We start from the raw sequence: 20,435 nt of genomic DNA on the forward strand, positions 1-20,435 counted from the left end.
GAAGCTTTATGTAGTGTGAGGGGCAACAAAAATGTTCACTTAGTTAAATCGCCTGAAAGGGAACTCAGCACACAAAAGAGGGACATTTCACCAAATGCACCAATGAAAATGAAGCATTTAAGACCAGCACAACAAAGAATGAATATCAAGAGTGGGCGTGGTTAAAAGCCCACAGTGAGATTACAACATGCCCGAACGCTTGCGCGCTCCACCCTCAAAAAGGTTAATGTACTCAGTACTACCAAAACATGGATGATGGTCTGTGGCAAGACATTAAATGGAGTATCCATTATTCCTCACATACATCTCCCTGCAGACGCACTTTGCTTTATTTCGTGGCAACATTTCTGCAAAGGTTTTATTTACAATGATCCTGAATTTCGGTTCTCACACGGGTCAAGTGGGTATTTGTATTTTGTACTCGAGCGCATACCTTGCTCACCTTTTTCATGTGAGTGCTGTAGAAGTGTTTTGCGCCGGTTATTTGCCAGCATTGTGTAGCCGAGTGCATTCCCTGCTTTTCATGTCAAAGCTCAGTTCCTATAGAACTTTGAGAGCATCGCTTATATTTTATAGGTTTTGTGATGAGTACTCAAAGTTTGAGAAACTTTTGTGGCCTTGTGCGCACACCTAATTACGGATAGCTAGGAGCCAGTGTTGAAAAAATCTCTTCCGGAGAACAGTTGGCTCTGGACCATGTGACCCGCCGGGGACCTCTAAAAAAGGTTGTCCTGGACCGGCCAGTCCCACCATTGATTGGATTAGTCTGAAGTCAGACAAAAAAGGGCCAGTTTATGAGACAGGTGGGCCTTCGAGGCAGCTCCTAAAGAAAAGGAAGCTCCTTGAGGATATCTTTAAGTTGCAGTTTGACAGGGCTTTTGGATTCCCAGTTGCACGTAAGAGTAGCTCGTTTAGTCCAGGCCTGGGCTTTAATGTGAAAACCTAGTGCATTCTGGGTGTTGTAGTCTGTTTTGATTGAGGTAATTAGACTAACTCAGCTGAAATTAAATTACTTTGGGGTTTAAAGTCCAGGACTGGCAACTGCGTCTGTGATGACATGGGGTGAGGAGGCCCCTAAATCCATGTATTTCCTTTGCTGTAACACCCATTGCCCTGGATTTGAGCTAAACATCCAAGAAAATGTTCGTGCTGGATAGCTTCCCACAATTGGAAGTAGGAAACCTGAAAGATCAGAGTGTGAGCAGGAGGTTTCACACTGTGTAGACTTATGACAAGCGAGGGCTGGGGCGAGTAGAGGGGAGGGTTTTCCTTTGTCTTATTGTACAAAAATGTAATCCAGACGATTTAAATGTAAACTGCAACAACCAGAATGCATGAGGTGCCTAAATGAAAGTCCAAAACTGAAGTATCGCATCCTTGATGACAACGAGTAATGAAATTCTATGTTAATGTGACTGCATTTATATTGCGCTCACTAACCCTGATGAGACAGCGCGCTGTAAGAAAATATTACTGCCTGCACTGTCTGACTTCATGATACATTACATCTCCAGCGCCGTGGACGCAGAGTCACGCTGTTTGATACAATAAGAAATAGCATTATAGACCGTAAACTGTTTGGATTTATGATCAATTGAGCCAGTTGTCAACTCAGCATCCCGGAGTCTAGACTAGGTCCAGAAATGCTATCTCAGCTCTGCCCTGCCACCTTGTGGAGAATAGCTGCCACTCCACCTTTGTCGACAGCACATTTTTCACATATACACTTTTATTTGGCGTGGCATTCCCGCTTTACCCTCCCATTTCGGCATAAGCCATACGTTCCCCAAGACGTCTTAATCAATTTTGGCAAAACTGCGGATTTAAAAAAAAATGTTCCTGCATGCATGCTACAATGTAATCTATGAGTACAATACACGATTAAAAATGCAACTTCACGTGGCCTCTCATGTATCAAAGGAATGTAGCATATTTTTTCACTTCAAATCAAGTATACAAATCACATAATTACATTCTGCAGAAAGCAGTGCTAGACAAATCCCACCCAGTTACACAGAGTGCAAATCTGTTACACCAGTCATATGCTTAGACCCCAGACAGCCACATAATAGTGACATAATAAAACGAGTTAGAGCAATTGGTTGTAAATTCATAACTGGACTGTTCTTGCCACATGAATTGAAAATGAAGTGTAATACAGTTGTCAGAAGCGAGCCGATTCAAAGCACCACCGCCGCCATGAGTGCGAGAGTTATTGGCTCCCCGCCTGAATATCTAGGAAGGATTGGGGCTGGGATGAAAGGCAAACCGAAACCGGAGGAGGGGCCATCACACGCTGGAGCAGGAGGAAGCGTGACTAATGTGACCTATATAAAGTGTGCACTTTCCACAGTACACAGATGGGGAAGAGAAGGGTTCAGACCTATAATTAAGGGTTTAAACCACATAGAGTATGCACTTCCCAAAGTACAGGGATAGGGGAGTGAAGGGTTCAGACCGACAAAGAGTGTGCACTTTCCACAGTACAGAGGTGGGGAAGAGAAGGGTTCTAATCCATATAAAGTGTGCGCTGTCCTCAGTGCAAGGATGGGGGAGAGAAGGGTTCAGAACCATATACAGTGTGCACTTTCCACAGTGCAGGGGTGGGGAGCAGACGGGTTCAGTCCTATATATATATATATATATATATATATATATATAGTGTGTTTTCTCTAATACTGGATTGGTGGATATGAATTTGACCTGTAAAAGAAACACACTTTTTATAAGGTCTATGCTATAAACATATAATGGTCACATACTGTCAAGATAAGGTGAAGGAGGGAGGGTAAAGGTAGAGAGAACGCGATTAAAGAGGGAGAAGAACTAGAGGAGAGAGAGAAAATAGATGGATGTAAAGAGAGAGAGTTTGAGTAGACAAAGGGAGCCGAGATGGTTCACACATTTTTGCCAGAGCTGTTTTTACTTCTGCAGTCCAGCTATAATTCTCACACAGAAATCCCACCAATTCAAATTGATGTGGGTGGCTACTTCATGCAGCTGTCCTGGGCTGATCTCAGGCCTCTGCCATCTGCAAACCACAATTACAGTTCTGTGTTATTGCATGGCCGAGCAACAAACAGCTTTAAGCTCAACCAAGAGCATAAAATAATGGAGCAGCAACCACTGAACCTTGAAGCAAGTGTGTGTTTTTGTACTTAAATAAGTTTCCTGTGGTAGCAGCTGTTGTTTACTTCATAGCTGCGTTCCACTGCTATAACGTAGGAGCATTGCCCCCCTGCCAGTACAGCAGCTGCAAACCCTTTTAAAGTGAAACTTTTAAAGGGTTTTAAAGGGGCGGGGCTATGGGGATGACAGGGATGGAGTGGGAGTGGTTTTCACTCCCCTCAGTGCGCATGTGTGTTTGGCCAGCTGTCTGAGCTCTCTCCAACCCAGTACTGTGTTGCAGGGTTGGAGACAGCAGGCCCAGGCTGCTGCCAGCAGCATGAGAGCAGCATTAGGATTGGCTATAGGGTAGGCTGGGGAGCCTGTGCCTGGGAGCCTGCAGTACAGCAGAGACCTGAAGAGCAGCAGTGTGGCAGGGATGAGGCAAGTTATTTAAAATTATTATTTATTTGTTTTGTTTACCCCTTCCCCGCCACTTTGCCCTGCTGCCAGCCGCGACTGCTTCTGAATTTAACAGCGCAAAATAAAAGTATTTTTATAGCTTCTATCTGAGCCAGGGAAGCTCTGCTCAAGGCGTTTCAATTCAGAAGAGTGGCCTCAAATCTACCTCTCTGGCCCAGGAGAGGCCACGTCCCCCCATGGTATTAAAGTAGCCCCTCCTTCGCCCTCAGTGACAGGGGCATTGGGTGTGGGCACCTCATGGTTCACGATAATTTTGAATTGACGTGTCAAAGATGGAGAATTTTCACTAGTGCTGTACTTATGACCGTGCAGCCCTTCATGGACCTTCCTCTTACGGCACCGTTCATTGCCCCCCTCATTCCCTTCCCCTATCCAGTCTGTCTGCCCCCACCTTGCTTAACTCTTGGTCAGGTTTTGCAGGTCTTTGCAGGTCCTAGCCATCTGCACCCATCAGGCGGATTTCCTGTACCAACACATTACTGCCCCCGTTCTTGCCCTAGCCCCTGCCAAAATGAGGTATCAAATTCCAAAACTTTTAATAACAGAAATGTTCAGGAATTTTCACTTAGTTAATACGCCAGGGGAGGGAACTCGGCACACAAAGGAGGGACATATCACAAAATGCACCAATAAAAATGAAGCATTTAAGACAAGTACAACAAAGAATGAATAGCCAGAGTGGGCGTAGTTAAAAGTACGTAGAGAGATTACAACGCTCAACCCTAAAAATTAGGGGCAGAAATTGTAGCAGTGAGGCGAAGAGCTGATAAAAATGAAGGGAACAAATGTGTTGCGATTCATCCTTCATTTGGAAATCCCTCCCTATATACGGTTCAGATAGAAACTGACATCACCAAAAAAGACTCTACTTCAACTTTGATTGAGAACCCCAGATATAGTTCTTTGGACAGACCACCATCTTGGAAAAGGCAGTTTACTAGGCCTCTCCATGCCCTCCACCTGGAACTCATGGTGTTGGTATGGTACATGACAAAGAAGCACAGTTTAGGCATCCTTACACCAAGAACTAGATTCTTTAATCTTGCTGCTGCCTTTCATGCCTGACACTCTACAACGCCCCTCAGAGTGACTTTCAGTGCAGAAGTGTCAGTGCGGTCTAGGCGGTGAGGTCTAGGCGGTGAGGCTTAATCATGTGCTGAACGCCCTTCATCTTCTCCTAAATGTATGCCATCTCTGGTAATCTCATGGCACATATGAAACACTTTGCCTTCCAACCAACAGCACATCTCTCTTCTCCCACTCCACAAAGAAGTCCTTGCTTCAGTCATCCATTATCCCACATATCCAGTTTTTTAGTGGACCTCCATAAACCTTCCCTCCTCTGAGGAAGCAGTGATGGGTAATCGTTATTGTCAGAATCTGTCTCCCTCTGCCTCTTCCACCCCAGATATTTTTTAGTGGTCCTCTCTTCTTCCTATCCGCTCTCGGTCAGACAGGTCAGAAACTGGAGAATATTATCTTGGATTGTTTAAAATACACAATGTACAAAATGTATAGGATTCTTAACTACTTAAATGTAATAAGTGTGATGTAATACTTTTGCAAGGGTAAAGCTTTTCTGATATGAGCTAGAATATATCTCTCCTTTTCCTGCAGGTGGGCGGTGCAGGTGTGCCCCATGCTGTCACAAAAAGAAGAAAAGTCGGTGAGTAACTAGAATAAGGAAGCTAGAGCAAACCTCAGTGCACCTCGTTTAGGGCAGACTACAGAAGTGTTTGACTTGCTGTTTGAAGAGCGGTGATATTTTGGTTATTTCAATATTTCTGAGAGCAGGACATTATGTGGGCTCCTTGTTTAACTCCATTAACATGATGCAAAACTCTCGTGGGTAAATAGGTGATTAGTTGTACATGAATCTTAATTGCACAGTGTTCAGTTAGACTGCTTGCAGGACACTGGAGAATTCGGTAAACATTACATCTTGACCCTGAGATGAATATAACAGATATTTAACATTTTTAAATCTACAAATGCTTCGAAATGCACCCTGAACCACACAGGACCTCTGAAAAAAATCTGTTTGCCTTCTCTAATATGAATCAATCAGTAGAAGTAAAGTGCAATAACCCTATAGACTCTCCTCCACCACACACCATATGGTCTTTTCTTCCTTTGAGCTAGTTTTGGAGGTAGAAGTTAAAGAGCTGGCGAACACACCACTAAAGAAAGCCTCCATCCTAGCAGTGGAAAAATGCTGCTTTGCATACCCGATAATAGTGCTTACAAAATGTACTGATGACTCATAATTGATGCTTTTCTTCTAAGATGCACAGGTCCTGATTCCTTAAACCATTTAAACGTGACTACCTTCCCGACGAAGCCAACCATAGATCCATATGTGTTGTCTAAATATTACCCAGTCTGTAACCTCCCACTCCTGGCATAAGTCAGGAAAGAGAAATTACCAGAATATACAAAACATACTCTAATTCTGAATGATCACAAACCTGTATTCAAACCTTCTAAGACAACAGAATCAGCATTAGCAAACTTCAGAGAAGAACTCGTTGTCACCATTGAAGAAGCACAATAAAAGGTTCTAGTCTTCCTTGATCAGTTGCCTACAACACATTCACCCACCCCATATTATTGGGTATACCCTCCTGAATATTGAAGGTAGAATATTGAGGTACACAAACATAAAGGACAAAATATCAAATCCAAAATATCGGTATGCATCGATTTTCTATTCCTAACTCAGTATATATGCACCTTGGCTCTATATATATATATATATATATCTTCAAGGTATCTAGAAAGGTGAATATATATTATTCCTATATGTAATTACCTTTCAGTATTTTGGTCTTAGAGATTTTGTTCACAGCAGACTTGTTTCTTGATATTCGTAGCCAAACGAATGAGCTTGTTACGAGGGAATAGATTCGCTCATTTCTCACCGGAGTCTTCCCTCTCACCACTTCTTGTCACTGTCTACCCTGCCCTTGGCTCAGGTAGTAAACCACCAGTAGGTAATATGCCAGATATATGCAGATGATACATCCTTAGAGAACATCACAGAGGAACACAAATAGCACTGTGATATGCCTAAACCCAGTCATTCTTGGATGAAAACATCTTACTTGGGCTGTATGTTAGAAGAACATATACATAAATATTTTCTGACATAAATATTATGTCCTATATATAATGTACAAAAATATTGCCCCACCAAGTTTAGATTTTCTATTATAAAACCCAATGAGCTGATGTTTTTCTTAAAGATATTTAGGATATGATCTATTTGTCAGATGATATTGTGACAGTGTTCTGGCACCATTCACATACGTTTCAACAGTTTTGAGATTCAAATCCTACACTTAGTAGGGAAGAATTTAATGTTGCCTCCCAAACCAATGAACAACCCCACCCCGTCTTATTCCAGCAGGTCATAAATCTGTGAATTATTTTTTATTCAGACCTCAACTTCAACTCACAAATCAATGTGGTGTTTAAGGGGACTCATTTCCAGCTCTCCCTCCTCCAGAGCAGGCTCTCTGTTTTTTCAGTTTGACCTTCAGTTTGAGCTGACATGGCAGTGGACTGCTGTAAGGCAGAATAGAAAAAAACTCTCCGTCCGATTAAAAAGAGTGTAAATTCAGGCAGTCAGAATGTGCCTGCTGAGTTGGTGCATTTATGGAAACCTGACCACATGGAGTCAAACTCTCCCCCCCATCACCACCACCATTCCCCTTCCTTCTCATTTGCCTTCTGGTTAAATTCAGGGTCAAGTTCAAAACTCTGCTGTTAAAAATGGGGTCTCTAGTTGGCAGTCGGTTTGCACCCTGTCCAAGTAGGGACCCTCACTGTTGTCGGGATAAGGGAGATAGCCGCTCAGATAACCTCTGCTCACCCCCTTGGTAGCTTGGCACGAGCAGTCAGGCTTATCACGGCGTCATGATTAACAAAACCAACAGTTCAGGCTGTCTGAGGTGTCACAGGCGAGCTATGGTGTCGGGAAGACCGTCAAACAGTACCTTAGCAATTGCAGGGCATCGTGATCCTCGCGATGAGATCCGGAGAGCGGCGTTGCTGGCGTTGCAGTGTCAGTTCCGGAGTCGGTGCGGGGATTGCCAGGCTCTTGAAGTCACATGCATTGCAGGTCAAACTCCAGGCTGATGAAGTCAGGAGCGCTGGTGTGGATGGCATCGGGCTACGGTGCGAAGTGGGACGATGCAATGTGCAGTGCCCACAAGTCACGGTGCAGGCAGCGGCTCGGTGACAACATCCAGGTGCATTGGTGAGACCAGGGCTGCGGTGTGAAGCGGGTGGTGTGACGTGCGGTGTCACCAGGTCACGGTGTAGGCAGCAGTATTGTCATTGCGGGAGCGCTGTTGTCGGTAGGCCCAAGCTGGCGGTGCTGGACGGTACTTCATGACCCTCACAAGCAGTGTCCACAGGCCACGGTGCAGGCAGCAATGCCTGGTGACAACACTGGAGTCAATGGTGCTGGTATCGGTGGGCCGGGGGTGCGGTACAGGACAGTGCTTCGTGCTCCTCACGAGCGGTGTCCACAGGCCATGGTGCATGCAGCGCCGCCGGTGTCAGCAGGAGAGGCGGCGTCGGGGATACCCAGGCTGTGGTGTGTGCAGGCGATGCTGGAGTGCGGGGCCCACAGGTCGTGGTGTGTGCAGCGGCTCGGTGAAGTTGTCTGATGACGACGTCGGTGAGACCAGGGTGCAGTGCGAAGCGGGGCAGTGCGACTCCGTGTAGCGTCGGCAGGTCACGGTGCAGGCCAGCAGCGTCGTTGGCGGCATTGCAGTGGTTTCTCCTCTTGAACAGCACAGAACACACAGTTCCCAGTGCTGCAGGTTGAGGAAATTGAAGTCTTTGGTGTCCCTGCGACTTCCAACAGGAGGCAAGCTCTACTCCAAGCCCTTGGAGAACTTTCTGAAGCAGGATACACAGCAAAGTTCACCCTTTCCACTCTTTTCAGGCAGAAGCAGCAACTGCAGGCCAGTCCAGCAAAGCAACACAGCAAAGGGACAGTACTCCTCCTTCAGCTCTTCTCCTTGGTAGCGGTTCCCCTTGATTCCAGAAAGCTCTAGAAGTCTGGGGTTTTGTGTCCAATACTTATGCCCCGTCTGCCTTTGAAGTTGGCAAACTTCAAAGCAAAGTCTCAAGTGTTTGCAAAATCCTTCCTAGTCCAGGCCAGGCCCCAAACACACCAGGTGAGGTGTGTGTGAGGGCAGACACAGTCTTTTCAGGTGTAAGTGACCACTTCTCCCTCCACTTTAGCTCAGATGACTCATCAGGATATGCAGGCTACACCCCATCTCCCCTTGTGTCACTGTCTAGAGGAGAGGTGTAAACAAGCCAACTGTCAAACTAACCCAGACGGGGAATCCACAAACAGGCAGTCACAGAATGGTTTAAACAAGAAAATGCCTACTTTCTAAAAGTGGCATTTTCAAACACACATTCTAAAAACCAACTTCACTAAAAGATGTATTTTTAAATACATTGTAACATGTATTTTGGGACTACTTTTCCCTTTCTCTAAGAACATTTGACCTGAGCACTCAAAGTTTTCAGTGCTCCAAGGGCCGTTTCTGTAAAGGGGGCTGTAAATCATGTTCTTATCTCGTTACATTTGCTGTATATTCAAATACGAGTGTTAGAGGCTGTTTTTCAAGGGTGCCTGTTTCCCTGAGCTGTGGCAGCTGCTGTTTACTTGCTTATCGTGGTAGGTTTGTTCACAACACATGTATACCTTTGCTGAAAGCACTTAGATGCATCTGGCGCACAGAGTATGATGTCTGTGGATTTCTTGCACCCTGAGACGCTGGCCCAGCACTGATAAAATGAGGCCTCAAGAGCCTTTTGCCGCTCCTAAAGAGTATGCAGCCGGCGCTGGTCACAGTTATGCTTTCTAATAATTCTTGACCTGTTCAGTGATGGATTTGAACCTGGTGTGTGTGAACAGTAATGGCCCCACCCACCGTCGCCTCGCTGTGTGTCCAGCCAACAACCCGCGCTGTTTTTATTGCCCATGTGTGTCCTGAATATAAATCGAAAGGTAAAGACAAAGTCAAAACAGAGGGGGGAAATCTTGTTAATATTCCCACAAACATGCTTGGCAGCTGTTGACTCCCTATTTCAGTAGATCAAGCCCCTGCACAGCGCACACCCTCTCTACCATCAAACACGCTTACATTGGCCATGGTGACAAGTATTTTGTAAATATGCAGCTGTGTTTTAGAGCGTCGGGCCTTGTTACAAGATTGTAAATGTATGTTTAAATACATCTTCCTTGTCATCCTGTTTTTAAAACTAATCACTACTACGTTACTTTTGCCACAATAATTTAAACTCTCTGGTCATGTTAACCTATTGTGGGGCAGCTGATCTTAGCCAGTACCCACTCATTTCCTGTACAAATTGATGCAGATGGCGAATCATTTAGGGAACTTGGATGTATTGCACAGATGCATACATGCTAACTATACAGATATAGGCGGTAGGTTTTCGCTTTCGAGGTGGCCTTGCTTCCAGATTTAATCAGGTTATCGTACATTTTTTCATGAGGTTACCCCGTGTGCTTTGAAAAAAATAAATAAATGGTATACACTTGGCCAGAAAGAGACTGCCTGTCCAGAAGGAGGCTCCTGAGGGATAACTGACCAGCGATTTAAATGGGCCCTCTCAGCCAATTAAGAGCAAAAACCAAAAAAAAAAACTCAAGGTGTTAAGAAGATATTGCAAGCGCTCACATTAATTTCTACGCCCGTGATTTATGAAAAGTGTAACTGGGCTGCAGTGGCACTCTTCGCAAGTTCTCACTCACTATGGAGTGAAAAACCTTTTATTTTGCGTCCAGGCAAATTTAACTTTGCATAGAGGAGCAGTAAAAGTATAAATATGCGCTCCACACCATAACACATAATTCAAATAAGCATAATTTCGCTCAACGCCACACAGTTCCACCCCAGACAATTCAACTCCGCACATTTCCAATAAACAACACATAATTGCACACCAAACCACATATTTCAAATACACAACACATTTCCACAACACACCACATGCCTCCAATACACACCACAGATTTCCACATCATGCAACTAAATTTAACAGCACTTTGGGTGAACTTTCTTGTTTTTTCAAGAATTTGTTTTTGTCATATATATATATATATTTGCCACCAGTTGTCTTGCAGTTGCAGCTTGCGTCTTCAAAGCAATGCACATACTTCAACTGACGCATTTCACCTGTAGCTTTTAGGCAGCAATAAAAATGTCAAGTAAGTATTGTGATTATGTTTCTGCTACAAAAGGATCAGACTTTTGTCTAGTGGCAGTTTTAGTGCCATAAAGAAGCGCAGAAGGTTTATATGCCTACTGCCAAGAGCAAAGCTGTATTTTATGTCAGTAGCTGAGTAAATTAGTAAAGTCAGCCATTACCTGCGCTATAATACAAATGAAATGTATGTGCGGGGTGGGGGGCGGCTATGGAGAGATGAAGGGCACTTTTGCTGGGTGGTAATGAGGGAATCCGAGGAGGGAGTGGGAGCACCAATAATGATTGTTGGACTGGGCGCAGGAGGTGCTAAAGACTGTGACGAATGGTATGTAACAAGGTGTTTTATGAGTGTCTTGAAAGAACGTGCTGATTGAGGGAAGAAGCGCAGGTAAGGTGGCCTCTACTGTTGCACGTATCTCACACACACCAACGATTTTGTGACTGTCTACGTAGGCTAGTGTTTTAGAGCAACAGTTTAGCCATTAGCAGAGATGGCATCTTGATGGATGACTGCTGCCGTCACTTGGGTTATAGTGGACAGCTCTGACATAGGATCAGAGACTGAGACATCAGATACTGAGACAGCATCTGAGGGATAGGACAATGGCGCAGACTCTGGGAGTGATTTTTTAGTCGGAGGAGTCCCATTCGATAACTCCTCTTCCAGTAAATTATGAGGGAGGTGATGAGGACAGTCCTGTTGTCCCTTCGCAAGCACAGTCTGTGCAACGGGGTAATAGTGGGTTAGCCCAACCCAGAGAGCAGGTGAATGCGGCGGCAAGCAGAGAGAGAGAGTGCTCTCTTGGGAGCTCCCCAATTTAGTTCAGCCCCAAATTCCACCGCCCAAATCGTATTGTGGAGACATCAAAATTATCTATCACAAAACAAACTGGTTTTGTAAGGCAGGCACCTGTGTTTTTGGTCCTGGGTTCGGCGGCCATATAAAGAAACATACTAAACCCAAACATTTCTGGAAACTAGACATTCGGGGGAGTCCACAGAGGTGTGACTTGTGTGGATTCCCCAAAGTTTTCTTACCCAGAATACCCTGCAAAGCTGGAATGTTGAATAAAAACTCTATTTTTCTCGCATTTCTGTCACACAAACTACAGGAATGTGCTGGGATCCACAAAATTCCTACCACCCAGTGATTCCTCACCTGTCCTGATAAAAACACTACCCCACTTGAGTGCCTATACCTAGTGCCTGCATCAGGAATGGATCACCCCAGGGTCAACAGCTGCCTCATGTAGGGACCAACATTGACCGTTGTGTGATCTAATCCTGTCGCGGACACCAGGCCTACCCACACAAGTGAGGTACCATTTTTATTGGGAGACTTGGGGGCACGCTGGGTGGAAGGAAATTTGTGGCTCCTCTCAGATTCCAGAACTTTCTGTCACCGAAATGTGAGGAAAATGTGTTTTTTAGTCATATATTTAGGTTTGCAAAGGATTCTGGGTAACAGAACCTGGTCAGAGCCCCGTAAGTCACCCCATCTTGGATTCCCCTAGGTCTGCAGTTTTCAAAAATGCACAGGTTTGGTACGTTTCCCTAGGTGCCGGCTGAGCTAGAGGCCAAAATCTACAGGTAGACACTTTGCAAAAAAACACCTCTGTTTTCTGTCAAAAAATGGGATGTGTCTACGTTGTGTTTTGGGGCATTTCCTGTCGCAGGCGCTAGGCCTACCCACACAAGTGAAGTATCAATTTTATCGGGAGACTTGGGGGACCGCTGGGTGGAAGGAAATTTGTGGCTCCTCTCAGTTTCCAGAACTTTCTGTCACCGAAATGTGAGGAAAATGTGTTTTTTTAGCCAAATTTTGAGGTTTGCAAAGGATTCTGGGTAACAGATCCTGGTCAGAGCCCCACAAGTCACCCCATCTTGGATTTCCCTAGGTGTCTAGTTTTAAAAAATGCCGAGGTTTGCTAGTTTTCCCTATGTGCCGGCTGAGCTAGAGGCCAAAATCCACAGCTAGGCACTTTGCAAAAAACAGGTCTGTTTTCTTTGGGAAAATGTGATGTGTCCACGTTGTGTTTTGGGGCATAACCTGTCGCGGGTGCTAGGCCTACCCACACAAGTGAGGTACCATTTTTATCGGGAGACGTGGGGGAACGCTGGGTGGAAGGAAATTTGTGGCTCCTCTCAGATTCCAGAACTTTCTGTCACCGAAATGTGAGGAAAAAGTGTTTTTTGGGCCAAATATTTAGGTTTGCAAAGGATTCTGGGTAACAGAACCTGGTGAGAGCCCCACAAGTCACCCCATCCTGGATTTCCCTAAGTGTCTAGTTTTAAAAAATGCACAGGTTTGGTAGGCTTCCCTAGGTGCCGGCTGAGCTAGAGGCCAAAATCTGCAGCTAGGCACTTTGCAAAGAATATGTCAGATTTCAATGTAAAAATGTGATGTGTCCATGTTGCGTTTCCTGTCGCGAGCATTAGGCCTACTTATGCAAGTGAGGTACCATTTTTATCGGGAGACTGGTGGGAACACAGAATAGCAAAACAAGTATTATTGCCCCTTGTATTTCTCTACATTTTTCCCTTCCAAATGTAAGATAGTGTGTAAAAAAGACATCTATTTGAGAAATGGCCTGTAATTCACCTGCTAGTATGGGCACCCCGGAATTCAGAGATGTACAAATAACCACTTCTTCTCAACACCTTATCTTATGCCCATTTTGGAAATACAAAGGTTTTCTTGATACCTATTTTTCACTCTATATTTCAGCAAATGAATTGCTGTATACCCGGTATAGAATGAAAACCCATTGCAAGGTGCACCTCATTTATTGGCTCTGGGTACCTAGGGATCTTGATTAACCTACAAGCCCTATATATCCTCGCAACCGGAAGAGTCCAGCACACGTAACGGTATATTGCTTTACTAAAATCTGACATTGCAGGAAAAAGTTACAGAGTAAAACGTGGAGAAAAATGGCTGTTTTTTTCAGCTCACTTTCAATTTTTTTTTTATTTCAGCTGTTATTTTCTGTAGGAAAACCTTGTGGGATCTACACAAATGACCACTTGCTGAATTCTGAATTTTGTCTACTTTTCTTCCGGGATCCAGCCTTCAATCAATCAATCATTAATCAATCATTAAATTTCTAAAGCGCGCTACGTACCCGTTAGGGTTTCAAGGCGCTGAGGGGAGGGGGGGGTAGCTGCTAATGGTCGAAGAGCCAGGTCTTGAGGAGTCTCCTGAAGGTGAGGAGGTCCTGGGTCTGGCGCAGGGGGGTCGGGAGGGAGTTCCAGGTCTTGGCGGCGAGGTAGGAGAAGGATCTGCCGCCAGAGGTCTTGCGTTGGAATCGGGGAACGATGGCGAGGGAGAGGTTGGCAGAGTGGAGTTGGCGGGATGGGACGTAGAAGTTGAGTCTGTTGTTCAGGTAGGCGGGTCCGGCGTTGTGTAGTGCTTTGTGCGCGTGGGTGAGGAGTTTAAAGGTGATCCTCTTGTCCACGGGGAGCCAGTGGAGGTCCTTCAGGTGGTGGGAGATGTGGCATCGGCAGGGTACGTCGAGGATCAAGCGGGCGGAGGCGTTCTGTATGCGTTGGAGTCGTTGGATGTCTTTTGCTGGGATTCCTGTGTAGAGTGCGTTGCCGTAGTCAAGTCTGCTACTGACGAGGGCCTGGGTCACTGTTTTTCTGGTTTCCGTCGGGATCCATTTGTAGATTCTGCGGAGCATGCGGAGGGTGTTGAAGCAGGAGGAGGAGACTGCGTTGACCTGTTTGGACATGGTGAGGGCGGAGTCGAGGATGAAGCTGAGGTTGCGTGCGAGGTTGGCTGGAGTAGGGGGGGGGGTCCCAGTGCGGTGGGCCACCATGAGTCGTCCCAGGCCGAGGGGTTGCGTCCGAGGATGAGGACTTCCGTCTTGTCGGAGTTTAATTTCAGGCGGCTGTTTCTCATCAACTCGGAGATGGATTTTAATCCCTCTTGGAGGTTGGCTTTGGCGGTGAGTGAGTCATTGGTGAGGGAGAGGATGAGCTGGGTGTCGTCGGCGTAGGAGAGAATGCTGAGGTTGTGCTGACGGGTCAGTTGTGCGAGGGGTGCCATGTAGACGTTGAACAGCGTCGGGCTTAGCGAGGAGCCTTGGGGGACGCCGCAGATGAGGTTGGTGGGTTTGGAGCAGAAGGGTGAGAGTCGGACTCTCTGGGTTCTGCCAGAGAGGAATGAGGAGATCCAGTTGAGGCTTTGTCTTGTATTCCGGCTTCGTGGAGACGTGTTAGTAGGGTGCGGTGGCAGACCGTATCGAAGGCAGCAGAGAGGTCCAGGAGGATGAGGGCTGCAGTTTCGCCGTTGTCCATTTGCTGTCTGATGTCATCTGTGGCAGCGAGCAGCGCAGTCTCGGTGCTGTGGTTGCGCCTGAAGCCGGACTGGGAGGGGTCCAGGATAGAGTTGTCCTTGAGGTAGTGGGTGAGCTGGGTGTTGACGATCTTCTCAATGACCTTCACTGGTAAGGGGAGGAGGGAGATCGGGCGGCAGTTTTTGACGTCGTTGGGGTCGGCCTTGGGTTTCTTGAGGAGGGCTTGGATATCGGCGTGCTTCCAGCTGTCCGGGAAAGTCACAGTATCGAAGGATAGGTTGATGATCTTTCGAAGTTGGGGGGCGATGGTTGAGTCGGCTTTGTTGTAAACGTGGTGTGGGCAGGGGTCTGAGGGGGATCCTAAGTGGATGGAGTTCATGGTCTTTCGAGTTTCGGCGTCATCTACGTGGGTCCAGGTGGTGAGGCGGACGGCGTAGGAGGGGTAGTCGGGGGTGGGGTCTGGCAGAGGTGTGGTGTTGAGGCTGTCGTGGATGGCGGCGATTTTCTGGTAAAAGAAGGTGGAGAGTGCGTCGCAGAGTTTCTGGGATGGTGGGACGTCGTTGACGTTGGCGCTGGGGTTGGAGAGCTCCCTCACGATGCAGAAGAGCTCCTTGCTGTCGTGTGCGTTGTTGTTTAGGCTTTCTGTGAAATGGGAGCGTTTGGCGAGTCGGATAAGTTGGTGGTGCTTGCGGGTGGCTTCCTTGTGGGTTGCCAGGCTGGCGGGTGTGCGCTCGAGAAGCCATTTTTTCTTGAGTTTCTGGCAGGTGCGTTTGGAGGTGATGAGTTTGTCTGTGAACCAGGCTGCTTTTTTCCTTTCTTGGTTGACGGTGGGCCTCTTGAGTGGTGCGAGGGTGTTGAGGATCCACTGTTGGAGGTTGATGGCGGCGGAGTCCGGGTCGGTGGGGTTGGTCGGCGGGTTCCTGGCGAGGGTGCTGGTAAGTTGGTCCTCGGTGACTTTGCCCCAGCGACGGTGCGGTGGTAGTGGGGTGCCTTGGTTTCACACCCATTCCTGTCACAAACCGGAAGGAGGCTGAAAGCACCAAAAATAGTAAAAATGGGGTATGTCCCAGTAAAATGCCAAAATTGTGTTGAAAAATGTGGTTTTCTGATTCAAGTCTGCCCGTTCCTGAAAGGTGGGAAGATGGTGATTTTAGCACCAGAAACCCTTTGTTGATGCCATTTTCAGGGGAAAAAACACAAGCCTTCTTCTGCAGCCCTTTTTCCCATTTTTTTTAAAAAAAACTAAATTTTCACTGTATTTTGGCTCATTTTTTGGTCTTCTCCAGGGGAAACCACAAACTCTGGGTACCATTAGAATCCCTAGGATGTTGGAAAAAAATGACGCAAATTTGGCGTGGATAGCTTATGTGGACAAAAAGTTATGAAGGCCTAAGCGCGAACTACCCCAAATAGCCAAAAAAGGGCTCAGCACTGGGGGGGGGGGAAGGCCCAGCAGCTTAGAGGTTAATTCATACTGTGTTTGACCCACTGGACTTAAAGCACTGTTTGGTTCTAGGTTCGTCTTTCTTACATTGCCACTCAGTTCCTCCTTATTTGGTTTAGCAGATCCTGTCAGTTAGATCGCTGGGGCCTAAGGGATTACTTGTGCCGATCTAAAGGCAGTATTCTGATGGCTTCTGTCTCATTGCAGCCTGGAGTATTTGCACTGCTATGCTTCAGCCCGTGTTATCCTCTTCCCCTTATATTCTAACACGTTAGCTGAAGGGCTTATATATGTTTGTGGGGTTTGTTTTGTTTTTGTAACTAACCATGTGCTGTCTCAATGGAGCATCCAACATCGACTGGGAGAGGGACGGGCCTTTCCTGTTGAAATGATTGATGATGGCAAGTGCTTACTTCCTTGCTTTGGGAGGGGTTCGTTCTTTTGGGTATTTTTGCCGCTTTTAGATGGTGTAAGACAACCATGTTTCTAGGCCAAAAGGCTGAGCCCGCTCAGAATTTTTTGCAGTCAAAAATCGAATGTAGAATGTATACTCTGCTTCTGAAAGAGTGATTTGATCAGTAGGAAACAGTAGAATGTAGCAGACCAAGGGCGCCTTCAAGAATGCTGAGCAGGAAGCACTGTTGACTGGAAAAGCTGAAACTCATACACACTCACCCACTCATACAAACGGATACACATGCACACTCAGACCTTCACCCCCACACACACACACACAGACACCCCAGCAGTAGCATCTGTATAAGTCTGCCAGAGTTTGGGATGGCAGCGTGAGGCGTGTGAGCCCCAGTGTCCTTGTGGGAGACTGAAATATTAATGCAGCGCCCAGGGCAACCCTCCCACACAGGTTACCGAGCAGAGGGCAGCTGTGCTCACATATGTATTTATTCAACTTTTTGTTTATTTATGCATGTGTTTCTTTTGTGGTCCTTTTTGGGGTCGAGCTAGCATTTGCTAGCGCATGCATCTCAGTTGGTAGACACTGTTGTGTACAGTAAAGGGCTTGGAGCCCGCCTGTCACATACCATTTGTTGGCTTGCATGGCACTCTTCTTTATAGCCTCATAATTTGTCACTGCATGCATATCATAATTTCCGTTCCTGCCTGCCTGTAGAGCAGGGACGTGATTGAGGTACTATTGTTCTTTTTAACTTCTAGTGCCTTGCAAACAGAAGGCTTTTGTCTGGCAGAAATGTGCCCAGAAGGTCATACAAAATTGCAAAGTTTTATTTTTAATAGCTAACGTTCTTTTATTTTGCCAAGTCATCTTTTCTCACTTTGCACTCATGTTTTCTTTTGTTTTTGCTTGTGGGCATTATTCTCAAGAGACGACAATTATCTTGTTCTAAATATTGCAAAGCAACATTGTTCCTTTATTATGTGTTATTTCTGAAATTATACTTTAACACATAATTGTGCAATACACCCCAGTCCGCCTAACCTACCTTACACCAGTCCACCCCACTCCAATCCAAGCCACTCCAATTCAATCCACTCCTCTGCCCTGCTCCAGTTCACCCCACTACAATCCAAAACAATCTGCCATTCTCCAATCCAAAACAATCTGCCCCACTCCAATCTACCCCACTCCCATCCGCCCCACTCCCAGCTGCCCCACTCCAGTCTGCCCCACTACATTACAAATCAATCTGTCCCACTCCAATCCACACCTCTCCAATCCAAAACAATCCACCCACTCCAATCCACCTCACCCATGTCCTCCCCAATCCATCTCAGTTCACCCACTCCAGCCCACCTCACTCCCATCCAGTCCACCGTATTACAATCTGCCCACTCCAATCAAAATAATCTGCTCCACTATAGTCTGCTCCACACCAATCCAAAACAATCTCTCCCACTCCAATCCATTTTAATCTGCCTCACTTTTATCAAACCAATGTGCCCCACTCCACTGTACCCCACTCCAATCCGAAACAACCCACTCCACTCCAATACACCCCACTTTTTTTCAATTCACACCACTCTAATCCACTACAATTCACCCCACTATAATCCAGTCCACACCAGTCCAATTCACTGCAATCCAGCCAGGTCCAATTTCCCCCACTACAATTTAATACACCTCATTCCAATCCAGTCCTCCCCACCACACTCCGTCTACTCCAGTCCAATCCCCCCCACTCCAGTACGATCCACCCCACTCTAATCCAACCCATTCCAATCCAACCCACCGAAATCCAGTCCAGCACAGTTTACTTCAAAACAACGCACCCCAATCCAATCAAATCAACCTACTACAATTCACCCCACTCAAATCACGTTTACAGCTATCCACTCTACCTCACTCCAATCCACTACTTCAACATTACCCCAATCCATGCAACTTCAATACTATCCACTCTGATCTAGTCCAGTTAATTTCACATAAATCCATCCTACTCCAGTCCAATCCAAATGACTCCAAACCACTGTAATCTACCCCACTCCAAAACAATCCACCCCTCTCCAATTAATCCACCCCAATACAATCCACTCCCCCAACCATTCACATCCAACCCACTCCAATCGACTGCACCCACTCCAATCCAACCCACTGCAATTCAGTTCACCCCACCCCAGTCCAGTCCACCACACTCCAATCTACCCGCCTTACCCAATCCAATCCACCAAACTCAATCCAATCCAATCCACCCCACTCAATCCAATCCACCTCACTCCACCCCACCCCAATTCAGTCCACCCCACTCCAGTCCACTCCAATCCACCCCACTCCACTCCAATCCACCCCACTCAAATACACCCCATGCCAATCCAATCCACACATGTCAGTGCAATTATCCCCACTCCAATCTACCCCACCCGATCCAATCCACCCCACCATGCTCCAATCAAATCCACCCCTCCCGTCTATCCCAATCCACCCCACCTCATTTCAATCCACTGCACTCCACCCCAGTGCAGTCCACCCAATTTTACTCTAATCAACCCCACTCTATCCCAATTTCATCCACCCCACCCCATCCCATCTAACTCCTGTCCACTGCACTCCAGTCCAATCCATCCACCCTACCTCACTCAAGTCCTTCCCACTCCAGTCGACCCAGTCCACTCCAATCCATCCACCCAACCCCAATGCACCCCACTTCAGCCCACCCCTTCCAATCCACCCCTCAAGTCCACCACAATTCAATCCACCCCACTCCAATCCCTCCCACGCAGCCCATCACACCCCAATCCAATCCACCCCATCCCATTTCTTTCCACCGCACTCCAATCCAATCCATCCACCCTACCTCACTCCAATCCTTCCAACTCCAAGTCCACTCCAATCCATCCACCCTACCCCAATCCACCCCACTTCAGTCCACCCCTTCCAATCCACTCTAATCCACCACAATCCAATCCAGTCCAATCCACCCCACTCCAATCCATCCCACTGCTACCTTTCACACCCCAATCTAATCCACCCCCCTCCAATCCACCCCACTTATTCCAGTCCACCACGCTACAATCCAATCTACCTGACCCATCCCACTCCAATGCATCCCATCCCAGTTCAGTCCACCCCACTACATTCCACTCCACCCAGCCCAGCTACTCCAATCCACCCCACCCCACCCGATCCGATTCACCCCACCCCACCGTACTCCAATCAAATCTACCCCCTCCAACCTATCCCAATCCACCCCACCTCATTTCAGTCCACTCCACCCCACTCTACCCCACCCCATCCCATTTCAGTCCACCGCAATTCAATCCAATCCATACACCCCCACTCCAGTCCTCCTCACTGCAGTCCACCCCAATCCACTCCAGTCCATCCACCCCACCCCAATCCACCCCACTTCAGTCGACCCCTT

At 46.8% G+C, this 20,435-nt stretch overlaps 1 protein-coding gene across 1 annotated transcript in view; it reads left to right on the top strand.

Annotated features, from left to right (window-relative positions):
- The window catches only part of LOC138246472 (FXYD domain-containing ion transport regulator 5-like), a 150,955-nt gene that overhangs the window by 128,708 nt on the left and 1,812 nt on the right, over positions 1–20,435 (top strand). The window contains exon 8 of the mRNA XM_069201109.1: positions 5,206–5,254. Within this exon, the coding sequence (XP_069057210.1) occupies positions 5,206–5,254 (49 nt within the window). The remainder of the gene's footprint in view (positions 1–5,205; positions 5,255–20,435) is intronic.

The sequence above is a fragment of the Pleurodeles waltl genome, chromosome 7, assembly GCF_031143425.1.
Source record: "Pleurodeles waltl isolate 20211129_DDA chromosome 7, aPleWal1.hap1.20221129, whole genome shotgun sequence".
Taxonomy (NCBI): Eukaryota; Metazoa; Chordata; class Amphibia; order Caudata; family Salamandridae; genus Pleurodeles; species Pleurodeles waltl.